Source organism: Apteryx mantelli, chromosome 4 (assembly GCF_036417845.1).
Source record: "Apteryx mantelli isolate bAptMan1 chromosome 4, bAptMan1.hap1, whole genome shotgun sequence".
NCBI classification, from domain to species: Eukaryota; Metazoa; Chordata; class Aves; order Apterygiformes; family Apterygidae; genus Apteryx; species Apteryx mantelli.
Window position 1 is genome coordinate 66,086,756 of NC_089981.1, and position 18,544 is coordinate 66,105,299.

The following is an 18,544-nucleotide window of genomic DNA, read 5'->3' on the forward strand; positions in this document are numbered from 1 at the left end:
AATCTTGCCCTCAGCCACTACTTCCTTTCTCTAGGAAGTAGTAACTCCATCCTTGTGTGATTCATAGAAATGATGTTCTTGCTTTCTGAGAGACTTCCAGGATAAGAGAAGAGTAGTGGTTACCAGAGCTGATAAGCAGTTTGTTGGCAGCACAGCTACATATGAATGTATGCATGTGGGAATCCACATGCAGACAGTGCACATTCTTCTAATGCTAATCTAAGCACACTTCCATTTACTGTTGTAGAAAAATATGTGCACTGCATATGAATCACACATGGAGAGATGAGTACAGATATACATACATATGTACATATAGCATGTGTAGAGTTACTGTATACAGATGTGTATAAACCCCTGCATGTCCTCATATGCCCCATATGTGAGCTCTATGAATCTGCTTAAGAAATTCTGAACCAGGATAGTACTGAGCAAAATCGAAAATGTAAGATAATGTCGTAAATCATACTTGTATCAAATGTACTACCTTAGATGTGAGACCAATCTCCCTTAGATGTAAAACCAAGATCCATACAGAGGAGATGGCAGCCCTGTGCCTGGAAGCATTTAAAAAGGCATTGGAGGAAAATGTAAGCAAACTGAGGGAAAAGTTTACTGTCATTTCGTATTTATATTATTGAATTTTAAAGCTGAAAGATCAGATGATTTACACTGATCTGTGTCATGAAAACATTCCTCCAGTTACTCCTTAGGCACAGGATTACTAATTAGGAAGAAGAGGCATTCTTTCTGTCCCAAACCTTCACTTGCTGTATGAATTGGCTAAGAAAGTTCAGTTCCCTCTGCTTAACTTTCTCAATATCTAGAAAAGAGATAGTGACCTTTCTTGGGAGAGTGGGAGATGGTCATGGATAATACAATGAGTTAAAATTTAGAAATTAGTATTCACAGAGTAACTAGCGGCACTGTCTGACAAGGGACATAAAGAGCAGCAGCAAATGTTTCTACAGTACATAAGCAGCAAAAAAAGGGCTAGGGCAAATGTGGGCCCGCTGCTAAGTGGTGCAGGGGTCCGACGCTGGCAAAGGACACAGAAAAGGCAGAGGTACTGACTGCCTTGCCTCAGTCTTTACTGGTAAGACCAGCCCTCAGGTATCCCATGCCCCTGAGACCAGAGACAAAGTCTGGAGTGATGAAGACTTTCCCTTGATGGAGAAGGATCAGGTTAGGCAAACTGGATAGACATAAGTCCATAGGCCCTGGCAGGATGCACCTAGGAGTGCTGAGGGAGCTAGCCAATGTCATTGCAAAGCCACTCTCAATTATCTTTGAAATGTCATGGTGATCGGGAGAGGTTGCAGAGGACTGGAAGAGAACAAATGTCGCCCCTATCTTTAAGAAGGGCAAGAAGGAGGATCCAGGGAACTAAAAGCCGATGCTTGGAAAGGTGATAGAGTAACTGATCCTGGATACTGTTTCCAGACACGTGAAGGACAGGAACGTGACTGGGAGTAGTCAGCATGGATTTATAAAGCGGTAATCTTGCTTAACCCAACTGAGAGCCTACTGTGATGAGGTGATTAACTTGGCGGATGAGGGGAAAGCAGTGAATATTGTTTACCTTGACTTTAGTAAGGCTGCTGCTCAGTATAAGACAGACATGGGTTTACTGGAGTAAGTCCAGCGAAGGGCCGCAGAGATGATGAAGAGACTGGAGCATCTGTCATGTGAGGAGAACCTGAGACTGCTGGGACCGTTTAGCCTGGAGGAGAGAAGGCTCAGAGGGGATCTTATCAATGTTTATAAGTATCTGATGGGAAAATGTAGAGAAGATGGAGCCAGACTTTTCTCAGTGGTGCCCAGTGACAGGATGAGAGGCAATGGGCACAAATTGAAACACAGGAAATTCCATCAGAACATAAGAAAACACTTCTTTACTGTGAAGGTGGTTGAACACAACAGGTTGACAAGAAAGGTTGCGGAGTCTCCATCCTTGCAGATATTCAAAACCCAACTGGACCTGGCCTTGGGCAGCCTACTTTAGCTGACCCTGACCCTACTTAAGCAGGGGGGGGTTGGACCAGATGATCTCCAGAGGTCCTTTCCAACCCCAACTATTCTGCCAGTCTGTGAAATCCTCTGTAGGAATTTCTTATGTAAAGTGTTTCTACAATAGAGAGATCTGTCCTTCCCAGCTTCTTTTGGGGAAAAGCTGGAGGACTTTTTAAAGTTGTTTTCTCTCCTTTCTATGTTTTTCCTTTCTTTTCCTTTAAAAAAAGGAAAAAATACATAGTGATACCCCACTTCAGAGGCAAAAGGTGTTGAGATCCTCTCCACACTTTGCAGAATCAGGCCCAACATGCTGTGTGTCTAGAACCAGCTAATCAGCTGCCTGTTTTGCCTGGTGCTCGGTGCTGACTCTGATCTGTGACCTCATTATCGAGGAGCTCTCTCTGCGCCTGATTAGAGTACCTCCCCTGCTCTGAAAAGGAAGTGTAATCTGTTGCTGAATGAGGTGCTCAGGCCCTAATTTCTGTCTCCCATTTCTCACTCATCCCATTGCTTCCACTGGAAAATGTTGCCCTTTTTGCTTTTGTTCTTTTTTTTTTTTGCTTTTGTTTTTCTGTGTCTTCCTTAATGTTCTCACACTGTGGCAGCAGTGTTCTGGCTGAACTAATTCCTTTCCCTCCTGTATTATTGCCCAGCAGTAAGCTGGACTTATGCTCCATACACACAATTTCCAGAGCAAAGCAAGTGATTAATGTGATGTGTCACTAACAGCCCAGATGTGCTCTGGCAGGGCTGCGGCACTCTTTGCTTGCGCTGTTTTGGTACTGTGCTGCAATAGGCCTGTAAAGTGGGGCTGGGAAAACATCTTTGTCAGTAAGGGTTGCTCCGGAGGCCGTATTAGCAGGTTGGGGGAAGCTGTCACATTGCAGCCACATGTTATCGATCTTGGATGGTGCTGCACTGGACTCTTCCTCTGCACCATGGACCAAAGCTGTGGCCGGTGCAGCTGGATGGCTTCTGAATAAATTTTTTTCCCTCTTCTTTTGTTAGTGCTGGAATCTGTAGAGCTTGTAGGTCACAGCTGGGTCAGTTTTTTGGTACATGTAGGAGGAAGAGAGAGAGATGTAAAAGAGCACCTGCTTCTCTTTCTGCATCAAAATGGGGTTATAAGATGACAGGTTCTTTTGTCTTGATGGCACAGTGCCCTTCCCCTCTACCCTAGCAGTATTCAGGCAAATATTTAGCTTATCACCTCCCCATTTTCACACAACAAACGGCCCAGTGTAGGTTAATGTTTGGGGAACCCTAACAACTGTGGGTTTTAACTTTTTCCATGCCTTGGAATCTGAAGAGAGGGCCTAGAGAGATGCAAGTGCTTTCAGGTTTTTGTACAGGGCAAAAAGAGAAGAGGGAAAAAAGTAAAAAAACATATGATTTCAATCTAGATGAATGCAAACAGGGCCGCCTCTTTCCCAGTCCTTCTAGATCTGTGTAGTACGCTATACTGGTAATGTGACAGATGGTGCCAGCCATGGAATAGCTTCATCCAGCCTGCTGCCTCTTCTTCAGCAGACCCAGAGTGTCTTTGATCCCTCCTTGGAGGAGAGTCTGGCTGAAGGCAAGCCTCTTTCTTTTGCTGCCATCATGGATAGGAGGAGATGCCAGTGCTCCCATGAGCCCTGTGATGAGGCTGAGGGAGGGAGATGCATGCTAGGACACCTCACCCCCACCCCCCCATTATCATCCTGCTACAAACAGTAACATCACTGTAAGTGTGTGGACTAAGTCCTCTAAATTACTTCATCTGTGGTCCTAATTGCATCATTATTTAAGCAGTGCTCATTTTTAAGCACATGCTTTCCCATACGTAAAGGCAAATGTTTTCAATTTGTTTATTGCTGCACAAGTGTCAAAAACGTAGAGAACACCACTGCAGTTGGCACTATTTGCCTTACACATTGAAAGCCTAGGCAGTGAGACTAATGCTTGACTGGCATATGGAGAATGAACTGCCTTCTTATACTTGCCAGGTGTATTCTTCTCTATTGGGCTCAAGGCATGTTGGGTAAGGAAAATAGGCAATGCGGGAAAAACTGCATACCTATGAGTAAGCAATATCTGTTCAGTATTTTCACAGAAGACTTTAATGTTCTCAGTTCAGCACATTTTGTTATCACTGAAATGAAAAGCTCAGTGAAATGCAGAGTTATTGTCCCAGAGGAAGTTCCTATAGCCCACACTTGTTTTCATTGTTATTGATGATAAAGGTGTGTTTTTGGGTTTTTTTTGAGTAGAAAATCCTCAAACTTCAGAACTGGATTCAGATGTAACATTTTAAAACGCCCAGAATCCAATTATTTTGTATTAGTTATTGGGCTGATGCCAAATACTTTAGGGTCAGTGCAACATGAACTATATTTTCGTGTGCAGTGCAGTTCCATTGTATTCTATGCAGTGCAGTTACCGTACAATGGTAGCTGTACTGTAGGGTCTTTATGTCCCATTCTCCCATAGGGACCAGAGTCTTTGGCCAAGCTACTGCATGGCAAAAAGGCATGCATCTCCTATGGTGTAAAGTGGAACATTGACATTGCATCACATGAAAGTCTTTCTCTAGAGTGCAGACCAGAGGTAAAAATGGGGACCACTACTGAAAGTAAATGCACTGCCTGGAAAATACAGTTTTATGTTATGGCAAGTTTATATAAATCCTTTTCTGATAAGTTTGACAAAACTAAACACCCCATTTTGGGTTGCAGTGAATTGAAGCATTTCATTGCTAATTATCCATTTGGAAAATGGAATTCTCTTTTAGAAAGCCATCCCAAAGGAAACATTCATTGAGCTATACAAAACAGAAAGATCTATTTCCTGAGACAGATCTTTTGTATTTGCACAACCTTAGGTGGATTTGAAATACAATATAATCAGCAAGTATCTCTAAGGCTGAGAGAGCTGGGCCTGTTTAGCCTGGAGAGGAGAAGGCTGAGGGGGGATCTTATTAATGTGTACAAGTATCTGAAGGGAGGGTGTCAAGAGGATGGGACCAGACTCTTTTCAGTAGTGCCCAGCGACAGGACGCGAGGCAACAGACACAAACTGAAACACAGACAGTTCCATCTGAACATGAGGAAAAACTTTTTCACTGTGAGGGTGACAGAGCACTGGAACAGGTTGCCCAGAGAGGTGGTCGAGTCTCCTTCTCTGGAGATATTCAAAACACGCCTGGACGCGATCCTGTGCAATGTGCTCTAGGTGACCCTGTTTGGGCAGGGGGGTTGGACTAGATGATCTGCAGAGGTCCCTTCCAACCTTAACCATTCTGTGATGTACAGTGTTTATTTGCTAAGTCACTGTCTGATACAGTTTTCAGTGTCCTGTGTAATAAGGTCCAAGCCTTAATCAATGCGGCCATCCTAAAATAATTCCTTTCTGCCTTTCAGATGAAATCCTTAAGACACTTGACAGTAATCATTTCCTTGCATACTTATCACTGAACCAAGCTAGACAGATTTAGCTTGTGCTAGCTAGACAAATTTCAGTTTTCAGCATGAGTTTGCGATGAGCAGGGCACCCTGTAACTGGTGAATGTCACTGTAAGCTAAATATGTGAGCCTTGACAGACATTTGTTTAACCTGTTGTTAAAGGTCTCCAGTGATGCTTGCTCATCAGGCAAGCTGTTCCAGTGCTTCATGGTTCTTAAGTTAAAAACTTTTCCTAACATCAATTCTAACACTTCCTTGCTGCAATTTTAGCTCATTATTTCTTGTCCTTTTCAACACGGACGCAAAGAACAGATTGTTCCTTTTCTCTTTGTAGCAGCCTTTATATATTTGAACAGTTATGTGTCTCCTTTCAGTTTTCTCTTATGTTAAAAAGAAGCAATGTTTTCAATCTTTTCTTTGATTTTCTAGACCTCTAGTTATTCTCATTGGTCTCCTCTGGACTCTTTCTAATTGGCCCACTCCTTTCTTGAAGTGTAGTTCTCCAAACTGGACGTGGTCTCCAGCTGAGTACAATAGTGTTTCCTTCCATATCTCAGCCTGTACTCCTCTTCATACATTCCAGGATGCTTGTCTCATTCAATCCACCAATTAATGATTTTCTGTGTGTGTAGCTCTTAAGTGCTTCTTTCTGCTGTCACTGTTTTCTGTGCACCATCCAGGCTCTGTGTAGAGCATAGAACCTCCTCATTACTGTATATTCATGGATATCTATAAAATACTAACATAACTCCTCAATGCCCATCCATAACATGTCTAAGGTACAAGCTGTTTTTGAGAGCTAGCATGAGGTATACCTGTGTCTATGGCCTGTGGCACAGGGGAAGAACATCATTTCTGACTGTCTTGGCTTCCCTATCCTGATGCTTTTATTTTCCTCTGTTACTAGGCCAAATGGAGGTTGAATAGAACATGAAGCAGGAGGCAAGTTCAAATTTATGCCCTGGAATCCACAGTGAAATGCCTTAAAAACTTTGCTACTACACAGAGGGTGAACTCTACTACAGTCAAATATCAAACTTTTTTTTTTTTAATACCTGAATATAGTCCAGCATCAGCTAGTTTTAGGACCAGACTGAGAAAACTAAGTCTAATTTTTCAGAGTAGAGTATTTCCATTAGCACGTAGCAGTAAAGAACAAATCTCTCTTTGTCTTCACTACAACTTTTGCCTAATGAGTACTTCTGCAAAACTAATTCTGACCTCAGGTTGGCCAGCAGAATGAGGAATATACTCTTGCAAAGTGTTTAGGTTCAGGCAACTTTCTTACCATTGTATAGAAAGTCTGTGAAAGGGTGATATTTTAAGAAATCCAGAAACTATACCTTATCTTTTGTAATCCCTTTCTTCACATCTTGAAGTCTCTGTAACAAGGAAAGAACAAGATTGCTACTTCCACCACAAAACAGTGTTCTTCATCAATTCATAGTCCATCCTACAACTAATTCTACAAGCATGGAAAATACTGAAATCATGGAATTAATGAATTCGTAGTGCGTATGCATAAGAGGACTGAATTTGGGTCTACACAGATGACTTTACTTGCATTCCCTCATTTTCAAAGTAGATTTTGCTTCACTAATATTCTTTTTCTGTGCTTTAAAAAGAAAACTAATAGTCTTAAGTTTGACTGAAAATTACAGAGGAGTCTACACTGGGTTTCAAGCATAAGATTGAAAGATTGGCCAATTTTGTTGACCGTCTAGACTATAGCCTCGAGAAGTGCATTCAGGATGGGATTTTGAGTGAATGGGAGAATGCAGCTGAGAGAACCTGAAGCGTGCCTAATCTCTTCAAAGTGTCATTGGGAGCAGTCTTTCCTGCAGCGTGATAAGCCACAGCTCCTTTTCTTGACCAATCCCATCTGCATTCCTGGTAGCTGCATTGTATGAGTGAAGGGGTCTCTAATATTGACTGCTGCAAAGATAGGTGGGATTTTAAGATGGCTTCGGTTCAGGTTGCCTAAAAAGGCAGCACAAGGAGCCAGGTCCCAGGACAACTCAGAGGCCACAGCTGCCTTAACTAGAATGATCTGTGGCATGGGGCCTCATCTTTTTACCTTTTGAGGTAATAATTGGTATCTTAATAGGTAGAACATGTTGTTTAGTTTGCCGTTCCTAAAGAACGGAGGCACATCCAGGGAAATTCATTGGTATTCTTCTCTTGTTTACTGTTAGCTAAACACAGACCCTTGACCAGTTGCTTGGTTCGTGCCTCTTGACTGACACATTTGAGCCTAAACAGTCCTACTAGGGAAAATCAAAACCCAGTTCTTTAGTTCCAGGCATCTGAAAACATGGCAGAAAAAATAATAATAGAAAGTCTAAGTAATCTTCTTTAATTTTTGGCCTTAGTCTCTGTGCTACCTTTACTAATGTTTTCTAATGAAGTCATGGTAACTCAAATCTTCACACCTGTGGTGAGAGTCAAAGAAGGAAAAGGGCGTGAAGAGTTTCTTTTTAGATCAAGGATGCAGCACTGATATGAAACTTAATCTTACTGCTGCCTACGCGGTGCCTTTTCAGTGGCTGAGAAAAGAACTTTGTTTGAGGCTAATACAGAACCTTCCAGCAGCTGTTCTCTTGGCAGCCTTCTCTAGGAAGGCTTCTTCCCCCTCTATATGATGTCATGCCTTTTTTATAAATGATATATTTCTAATATAATATGATTTCTAGGTGTCCATCTAAGGTGTCCATCTACGGTGTCCATCACCTTAGTCTCAAGATGCAATGGTGGGGGGCTGTTATTCCCTTAGAAATCAAGATTTGCTTCAGTGACAGACCAGATGAATTAGCAGTCAGTGTAGCCCAGAATGGAGGATGCAGAAATCCACCCATGTGATAAGATAAATTCTACCCTTATTGCTACCTATTAAAAGGAAAAAGTCCAAGAAGTAGGTCATTTCACAACACAATGCACTTCTGTAATTTAGATGCTGCAATGTAACACCAAGAATATGTAAGGCTGTGGAACATTTCACATTTTATTCAGTTAGTGATATTCACTGCTAATTCCAGAAACAGCAGGCTCAGTGTATGCAAAAGTGTATCCAGCAGCTCTAGCTAGATACGAAAACTTAAGAAATAGCTTTAAAGTATTTTAAAAAGTTTCTTTTTTTTTCCCTCATCTTTTTTTAATTGCAGATTTGGAATCTCTTTCTCTCTCATATGATATTTGGTTGATCTTATGGCAAAAAATCTTAATGTTTTTTCAGAAAGGCATTTCTAGTGATATTTGTTCTTTATCCTTGTGTATTCTGTGGTAAAAGATAAAGCAGCAAGATGGACCTTGGTCTGGCTTAGTCCTGTTCTGGGATACTACGTGCGTGGTTTGGGTTGGTTTTATCTCTGCAGTGACTGTGAACACACTCAGACATCCTGAATTCTCATGAGGTGTGGAGGTGTATTCTTTGACTTAAAAGGTAATTGTGACCACACCAAAGTACTGAGTCTTCTGTCTTCAGTACCTGTTAAGGAAAATTTATTTTTCAGCATAAGCCTCTTTCTTAATAACTATTTTTACTGTGTCCTCAATAGAGCAATTGAAGGCATTCCCCTTTTCATTTTCAGCCCTTCTTTCTTGCTCACATCTTGAATCCCTTTTGTTTCTTTCTTTATATTCTACTTCAGGGAGTGTTTCTCTGTATCTTCCTAGAATTCTTCTGAACTCAAAACAGTCCCTTTTCTCTTTTAGAGCTTTCCACAAAGTTAAAGTTATTCAGAACCTATAATGGATTTATAAGGTGAAAAATTTTCATTAGGGAAGTTTGAAATAGTCCTGTTTTATTGTTTAAGCATTCTAGTCACTGTATTCCTTTTTTTTAACTAGATAAACGCACATTCTTTCTTAAACATAATTCAGATTAAATGCAAAATCACATTACTTTAGCAACATAGCACAAATCACATTTGAATCTTATTTGTCTGGTTTCAGTTATTTATCATCAATGTTCAATGTATTGTTTGTCATGATGGGCAAATAGACTCCATCACTGTACTGAATGATGATTATGTACATACAAATACCTGAATACAGTTGTTATCCCCAGGGAACTGTCAAATATGTTCATATCAGGTATACGCAGTCCACTTAAGGTTCTTAAAAGAAGTATAGCAGCTTTAGCTACCTATCACTGAAGTTTTGGATCACTGCACACATAGCCTGTCCCAATTACAAAGTAAACTCTTGTTAGCAGGTGTAAGTGTTCATTTCTACTTGCTGGTTGGGACAGGCTTGAAACACGCAGTTTTGGTGGGTCAGTTGATAGGTCGTAATTTATTAAGTTGCAGGAGCTTGTTTTGTTTGGTGCAGATGACTTTAAGGAAGTCTTAGAAAGGCTCTGAGCAGTCTGTCTTCACAGTTAGCTGTTCTGAGAAGTGATATGGGCAGCTGGTGAAAGGGCAGCCTGTGACAGAAATAAGGAATCAGCGAGACACAGGATGCAGCCTGTGAACAACTGGGCTAAACTTAAGAGGTATTCTTCCTAGCTAGCTAAACTTAAGCAGCCTCCAGGTTAGTGCCTCTTTTCGTGATGCTGGCGTCATCTACTAATTTGCCAGGCTATCAGCGGCCATTCCCCTTTGGTGCATGCCTGTGTCCGGCCTGCACCCAAAGCTGTTTCCTGCTTAACAGCACCAAGTTGGAGAGGAATTGAATATTGGCCACTTGCCAAGTCTAGCACATAATTTTTTTCTCACTTTTGTTGCTCCCTCTCTATCTGCATTTTCACTTGATTGCAGAGACGCACTTTTCATCATTGTGAAAAGCCATCTGATTAGGGCTTTCATTAACCCATGAGTGAAGCTTCTTATCACAGGTTTAGCCAGAGAAATTCCTTGAATGCTTCAGAATTGCAAAGTTGCCATTTTTAAGAAAACTCAAAACTAGATTGCTATTTTGTCTTTAGCTCAGCTTAAAACAAACTCTTCTTTCTCAGCAGATTTAAAGGAAACCTAATTTACTGTATTTTTTTTTTTCCCCTCTTTATTCCCCCAGAGTGTCGGGGCTATCATAGGGTTCTTTTACTGCTGATTACCACAGACTGTGTGTTTCTTTACTACCCTATCCCTGACCATCCATTTAGACTGGTCCAATTCATTAAACAAAGGACAAACTGAACTGTCAAAAGTAGTGCCTCTGTTAAACCATATTCAGAATCAGTCTTTGTAAAAAAGGAATGTAGAATATGAACTTGCAGCAATTACAGATAATATTTTTCTGTGAGGATTTCAGTATTCTGATACTGCTGTTCCATAATGGTTTCCTGAGCCTCTGTTCTCTTTCTATCCGGTGATCATTATTTCTGTTGTATTTCTGATTCTGATTTTATTCATAGTACATCAGTTTGCGTTACCTAGTTTGTACTGATGGATAGCCTCTTGTCATTGTGCTAGTTTCATTTTGGGAATATAGAATGATTATTAAAATTGAAAGTGTAAAGTTTACTTCTCAAACTCTCTGTATATAGCTTTTGCCAGTCATTTTTCTCCCCCTTTTTTTCTGCCTTCTTTCCAGGGAAAACTGTAAAGTGGATTTGTGTGTCCACACCAGGAACCATCTTTCTGACTCCCTTAGGCATCCTGACACACTCTGATACAGATATCAGACATGGGGCAAAATCAAGCTGGTCTGTGTTTAAGTGGGCAAGATCAGCTTTGTTCAGAAAGCTCTGATAAAAAAAATGGGCAAGTTCATGAGCACTGCTTTCCTTGCTGTGCTTTCTCATAAGGCTTTCTGGGAGCCATGTCCCAGAATGGTACTAAAAGAGTATGCCTTAGCCAGGATAGCCCTCTGAGTCAGTCAAGGTCTGATACAGAGTTAGAGGTGTGTGCATTCAGCCAATATTTTGGTGAATGAATTCTGGAGAGCCCCAAGTTAGTTCAGAGATTGCTGTTAAAATGAAACTACAAGGTAGGAAATGTTATGGGGATCATCTGTTATACTGCTGGCAGACAGCTTCCTGAGCCAAAGTTTTTCTACCTTTGGCTACAGCTGGTAACTGTTTTAGAAACTGGTTCTTGAAATTCCTGTATTTGAAACTATAGAGTTAACTTTTATGCTGTAGGCTTTTTATTTGTCTCTTGGGTTAATGACAGGCTGCAAGCTGATATCACACACATACAGAAAAGCCTCAGTGAAAGTACTGCTGTCAAGTCAGACCAGAACTGACACAGGCATCTTCTCCTTTACCAGGCAGTTTTAACATTTTGCAAGCATGTGTTTTATCTGTCCTGGAAAACTGCACTGAGGCATCTGTTGATTTCAATGAAACACAAAGATTCATGGGTTATGAGGCCAGAAAGAGCCATGTGATAATGATTATGATAATCTAGACTGATTTGCTATATAATTAATTCCTGTCTATGTCTGTTACAAAAAAGAAGATCCTGTTTTAATTTAAAGTTTGCCAGTAGCAGATAACACACTATAACCTGTAGCAAATTATTTCAATGGCAAATTATCTTCCTGGTAAAAATAAGTCATATTTTAAAATGTGGATTTCTCTAACTTCAGTTTCCAGTCCCTGCATCTATTATTCCTTTGTCACACAGACTGAAGAGTCCTCTACTGCCAAATTCCATTTTCTGCATAGGTGCTTGTAGATTGTGATCAGATCACCCTTTAACCTCTGCATATTAAACAGAATGAACTTTTGAATGTTCTTCACTATGGGACATGCATTCCAGTCCTTTAATTACATTCCCTTTTCTAATTCCTGAACCTTGGTTTAACAATGTCTTGAACTGTGGATGTTAGAAGCTGCCTTAGTATTTCAGTGACAGTTACAGCATTGCCTAAGCTAGAAATACTGAGGTCTGTCTTTTCCTGTTCAGGATTCACCTGGTTATATATCCAAGGATTATTTTTATCATTTTGGTTACAGTGGTGAGAGGTCTGTTCTATCTGATCCATCAAGATCTTGGCGTTCTGCACTGAGACCACCACCACTTACGTGGTGCTCTGCATTGCATCTTTTGAGACACAGCCTCAGTTCTCCAAATACGGCCATTAATGAGACCTCAGATCAGCCATGTGAACCTGTTTGCACTTATTCCTTAAACACAATTGTATTTTCAATTTCTCGGGCTATGGATGTGGGTTTTGTTGTTGTTTGTTTGTTTGTTTTTTAAGAATATAATCTAGAACAACAAACACTTCAATAATAGAGTTTTCACGTTTGGGTGATCTGTTTCTTTGTAAAGATTGGATTTCGAACTCTTGTATCTATTCAATATCCCTTTTCCTCTCACCCCCAAGCTTTCCTTTGTCCTTGGTTTGTTTGTCTTTTCTTCCAAGCTTGCTCTCAGATCTCCAATTTTCAGTGACTTTCTGGGTTGCAACTAACTCTACGTAATTTTTTCTAGATTCTTTGAGAATTTCCTGTCTCAGGGATTCTCCAGCTGTGGTACATGTACCACTAATGAAATACAAGGTAGTCTGCAACAAACCCCAGACAAACCCGAAGACAGACACTGTGCCTTTCCCCAGAAGAGACAAGGAGTTAGCCCAGTATCAAGCATGTGAAATGAGGAGGTGCAACTTGTATATGGCTCAACTGAGAGCTGGAAGCTGCTTATATATGTGGGAGTGTATTCTTTCTACCAGCAACCTGCAGAGTTTACCAAAAGTAGATCACTGAGCCATAGCTAAGATAAAACCAAAGCACCAACCATCACACATAGTTATCGTGCTATGTTTCTGTTCCTCTCATACATGGAGGAAGCTGGGGCAAGATTTTCCTGATATAGTTTAGAGGGGTGTCAGGAATAGTCTGATGAATTGTTAGTGGTATTGTACAGGGACAGTTCTCCCATGTTAGGATCATCAGAGTCACAATTTCTTCAGGCTTGGCAGTCTCTTGCCCGCCAAAGAAACTCAATGCTGAGGTGAAACCAAAAATACAGAGCTGCGCCAAATTCATGCTAGTCAGGGAATCCCATATGCAAGTGGATGTCTTTGCTAGCTGGCTAAGCTAGCGTTTCATCTGCTTTGAGCTGCAAGAACGCTGCAAAAGGGACAGGACAGGTTGTTAGGTCCTGACTGTTTTTTGTCTTTTTGTTTACCTTCTTTGTAAATAAGTACTTTTAAAAATCTGTTTTAAAATGATATGCAACAAGTTTCAATGAGTGCCTCTAGCTCTACTATTGCTGGATTTGGCAGAGAGCAGTTCTACATTCACCTTCTCCACCATCTTCATGATATTGTAAACTTTGTTCGTATTCTCAGTTCTCTCCTCTCATGAAGAGCCATGACCTTTTCGGTCTTTCCTCATAAAGCAGCTGTTCCATCCTCTTAGTTGTTATTTATTTTCCTCTGTGCCTTCAACTCTACTGTGGTTCCTTGAGATGCAGAGACTAGAACTGTACACAGGGCTCTTGAATAGTGTTTATGAAAAGTGCTGGGACTTTTTGCACACACAAAGTATGTACAGAGGTCCTAGGCAGTCCAAATCACCATAGCTGCTATATGTGCCCAGAGTACATCTGGTACTCCCTACATGTGCCTCTTTTGGGTAAGGATGTAGCTGCAGCTTGCCTGCGCTGACCAGCTGAGATGCCCCTAGCTGTCCGGCAAGAGAGGCTGCAATGCACAGCCTTGCTGAGTCACTGGAAGGAGGTGTATAGTCTGCCTAGCCAGAACTTTTGGATGTGGTTAATCCACAGAATAAAACTACTACAGTTCCAGAAACTGAAAGTATATTTTATTGGTGTTGCAGATACTAATATCCTTGATGTTTTTGAAGTATGTGAGAGGGTAGAGTGTTTTAATGGGAACTGGAGCAAAAGAAGCTATTGTGGGTCAATACTGTCCTTTGCTGAGAGGAATTACTCCTTTGTGTTGTGACTCCAGGTGGGAGTTCACAGTTGGGTTCTCCTTTTGCTCTGGATATAGGGTCTTTTGCCTTTGGAGTAGGAAGACCTGATGCTCTGCTGGCTGCCATGGAGAAATTCTCCTTTAATGCTAAGCAAAGGCTGGGAATTCCTAACTCATGGTGAATGTGTTGAACTGTAATTTTATTTATTTTTCATCCATAGGTCACCTACTTCAGAATCTTATACCCCATCCTTTCTGTCATTTGCCTTTTAAAACTTACTGCAGATTCATTTCTTGGACTTTGCTGTCCTGCAGGCTAACGTGGTGTTCCATACTTTATTTCTGCTAGTTGCTACTGGGATTATGTCTGTCTGTCTGATTCTGGAAAGGGCCTTCTCTCATCTACTTGTGCTCAATTTGATGGCAATGGCAGGTTTTCAGCCTATAGAATGCCAGTGAAGAAGTATTATTTATTTGTTCATACAGTGCCCAGGAGCCCTCAGATTGGGTAGTACAAATGTGTGTCCAAACATTACATCTGCATGTGTTTTAAGCCTGTCTGTTATGGAAAATCAGGCTCGCCGGCCTCCATAACAGGGTCCGACCCTAGGTTCCTGCTGAGGCAGAAGTTCGAAGTCAGATTGAAGAGAAATAAAATTTAATGATACACGTGGGGTAATTACAGCTTGAGCTGGGTGCCTCCGAAGAGGGACCCCGAACAAAGAAATCCCTGGGCAATTATACCCTTACAATACAAATTCCCCACCCCTTAAGCGACAGTTTGGACCAATAGTAATAGTTAGGTCTGGGGTCTTCCCCTTCTTCCTTGGGCCCCTCCATTGTCTCTAGGCAGGCTGCTTCTTATCTTCAAGGTTGGCTACTCCTGCTGTCCGTGCAACTTCTTTATCTCTCCAGCCTGAACGGGCTCTGGGGCCCCCTTTTACTTATCTAGGTAAAAGTTCACAGCCTGAGGCCTAAGGCTTCAGCAAATTTAGCTACTAACGCTAAGCAAGTTAGGCTAAGCGATTAATTCTAGACAGCTTCAGTCCGATATTCTCTAACACTGTCCATACACCAGATGAGATATTTGTAGAATTAACAATCCCTATCCCTCTTAACAATCCTTCCCCTTCTCTTTTCATAGTAAATTGCTGACAACTCTTTCTGCTAGCGTTTTGAAAGCAAAAGAAATCAAATTTGTGTGTGTGTGTATGCCAGATGTAATAGACACAAAGTATTTTAAAATAATAACCCCTTAGAAGAAATCAGAGTCTTGAGTAGTGTTGCAGAACATGAATTCAGTCAAAATTCTGCTATTTGCAGAAATACTTTTGCTTGATCTATGTGCTGGTGCTAGGTTTAGGAAGCATGGAAGACGGCTGAAAGGAAGTACTATTTGCAAATATTTCAGCTCTGTGCTTTCTCTAGTCCCTGCCTCTGGGTGGGTGGTGTCCACAGTTCTGGTCCTTAATCCAGAGAGTGTAAGAGTCCAGGCACTGAAGGTGTGAATGTGTAGAGGCTTTTATGTGTTGACATGGCTGAAGGTGTGAATGTGTAGAGGCTTTTATGTGTTGACATGGCTTAAGTTTTTTTGAAGTTAGAGTAAGCCATGCATGTATACCCATAGCAGGTTTGTGACTGCAGAGTTTTAAGATTTCTTGGAAAGAGAAAATTTAAGTCTTTGTTTATTTTTTCTTGTAGTTTTTTATGGTCCACAGGGCAATTACCAACAGTTCATAGCAATTGCTTACAATGTTTTGCATGTCTGTTCTAGTAGTTAAGTAGGATTATAGGAATAATAGAGAAATGACAGTGATGGTAAAGAGTTCCCTGCTCTGGCTAGCAGAGATGAACATGGAGGTTACGCTTTGTTATGTATTTTGTATGTGGTTCATGCAAATGGAACAACATGATACCAGATATGCAATGTATTTTATGTACGAAAGCTTTTATAGCATAGTGGGCCTGTGGTAGACTTTTCTCACTGTCCTTCAGTAAACGTTCTCTTCCACCTATTTATCTGATCTATAGTCATCACAGAGTACCCATTGCAGTCATTTCTGTGCACACTTCTGGTTCAGCCTTCTCCTTCTGTCATCATGTCAGACTCTTGCATGGTCTCCTTTTTGCTCTCCACTGCCTTTTGAGAGAAGTTTATCTCCCATGACTGAAAGTAATTGGGGTATTTGTACAGTATACAGGATTGATGTATGATATTTTTCCTTGTGTCTGGCAGGTTGTTTATAAGAATAACGACATTCGTCTGGAGCTGTCTCGCTTGGCACGGATTGGTGATACTAAGATGAAGATCTACGGGGAAGTGAAATTCCTGTGCGAGAACGTGGCTACACTGGATCCCATCAGTTTTGAGACACCTGAGGCCTATATCAGTCTGCCTAAATGGAATACCAAAAGGATGGGCTCCATTTCCTTTGATTTCCGAACCACTGAACCCAATGGACTGATCCTTTTCACCCATGGTAAGCCCCAGGAGAGGAAGGATGCCAGGAGCCAGAAAAATACAAAGGTAGACTTCTTTGCAGTGGAGCTTCTAGATGGGAACCTCTACTTGCTGCTGGACATGGGCTCTGGGACCATTAAAGTGAAGGCCACCCAGAAGAAGGCCAATGATGGAGAGTGGTATCATGTGGATATTCAACGGGATGGAAGATCAGGTAGAGTGATGATCCTCTCTTAAGTAGGTTCATCTTGTATGTCTAGGGTCATATGTTGGTTCTTAGAGGACTTCATAACCTGCTAGAAGTGAGTCACTTTCTTGCAAAAACTTAGTGTTACTTCAGTGATATTTACCCAGCAAAACAAAGATTTGAATGGTTTGATATGTTTTTATTAGGTGTTTAGTGTGAACTTTGGGTAGCACATCACAGAAGCACTCTATTAACATTTTACTCTTAATCTTCAGATATTCTGGACTTAACCTCAGCAATTGCATACATTTTTATAGTGGTCACTTCTTTGTAAATATCTCAGTTTGCATTCAGTTATGTTCCTTTTTTCTTCACAGCTTCTTGTTTTCAAAAGTGTTTTTTATTCTTCATAGTGTACCTATCATGCAATTACCACGAGGTATTTTGTTTGTTTCTAATGCTGTAGATCAAGCTAACATACTTGTGATGTACTCTGAAACTATATCAGGAAACAAAATAATGAAATAATATAACTTGATCTTGTGAATATATGAACAGTTGGACTTGAACTCCTTCCAGAGCGCTGGGATCTCAAAACGAGATCATAGTTCCCGTTCAAAGGGAATTTTGCTTATATTTGCAAGTAAGTTTGGGATTTGGTTTGTGATCTCCAAAAGGTAACAGAGTCCCTAGGTTTGTTTCCAGTGGCAGAATGTTCTCCGTGGAGAGAACGCAGTGCTGGAATTTGCTTCCCTTGAGTTTTTGAAAGAGCTGACTTTTAGATATCATGCAAGGCCTAGCTGTTTGAACAGGCCTTTGCCTGAAGCTAGTTGTTTCTTTGATGTGAGGAGTTTATTTGTATTTGGCATGGAGCTCTACTGGGATTTAATACGTATTGCTATCTCCTAAAGACATCGATAGAAACATTTTATAAAGGAAACCATAAATAAATAAAGAAAGAAATAGAGCTTTGATTTCTTTAGAATTACTAAAATTTAATTAACTTGCAAGGATAAACTCAATTAGTAGCATTCAGTACTGCCTTCGTTTTTGCTTGCTTATTTGGGGACTGTCTGGTCCTTGGAGAGACAGCAGCAGAAGGAGAAACAAATGACACCAAGCACTGGGCTAAGAAAGAGGGATGCGCATTCGTTTTGGCTAGGGGAGGGTGCAACTGACGGCATTGCTACTTGGTGCAGGAGAACGCAAGACTTTCTTGTTCATTGCCTGGCAGGGAGGTTTGTAATGGCCTGAACACTGATTGGAGATAACAGATTCTGAATTAAAAGCATTTTGTTGAACAAGAATGAACAAATTTGCATGTTCTCTCTCACTCTTTCTTTTCTTTATTGAATTTTCTGCTGGTGACAAGTACTGGGTTAATGGTCCTAGTGACTAATGTCTTCTGTCTCTCCAGATAACCAGAGTACTGGCATTGAGTTCTCCACACCATACCTTTACCAAGCATCAACCATTCTTATCCTGCGGTGCTTTTGGTAGGTGTGAAAAGGAAGTTCAGCATCCCTTCTTGTTTAGTCCTTGGCTTTTCTCCCAGGTGTAGACCAGAGGATGGTTACACGCAGGATGCCTGTCTTCTAGAAAATGAA

General features: G+C 41.0%; 1 protein-coding gene across 1 annotated transcript in view; it reads left to right on the top strand.

Moving 5' to 3' along the window:
* The window catches only part of LOC136990960 (neurexin-3), a 309,599-nt gene that overhangs the window by 249,194 nt on the left and 41,861 nt on the right, over positions 1 to 18,544 (top strand). The window contains exon 4 of the mRNA XM_067295682.1: positions 16,526 to 16,964. Within this exon, the coding sequence (XP_067151783.1) occupies positions 16,526 to 16,964 (439 nt within the window). The remainder of the gene's footprint in view (positions 1 to 16,525; positions 16,965 to 18,544) is intronic.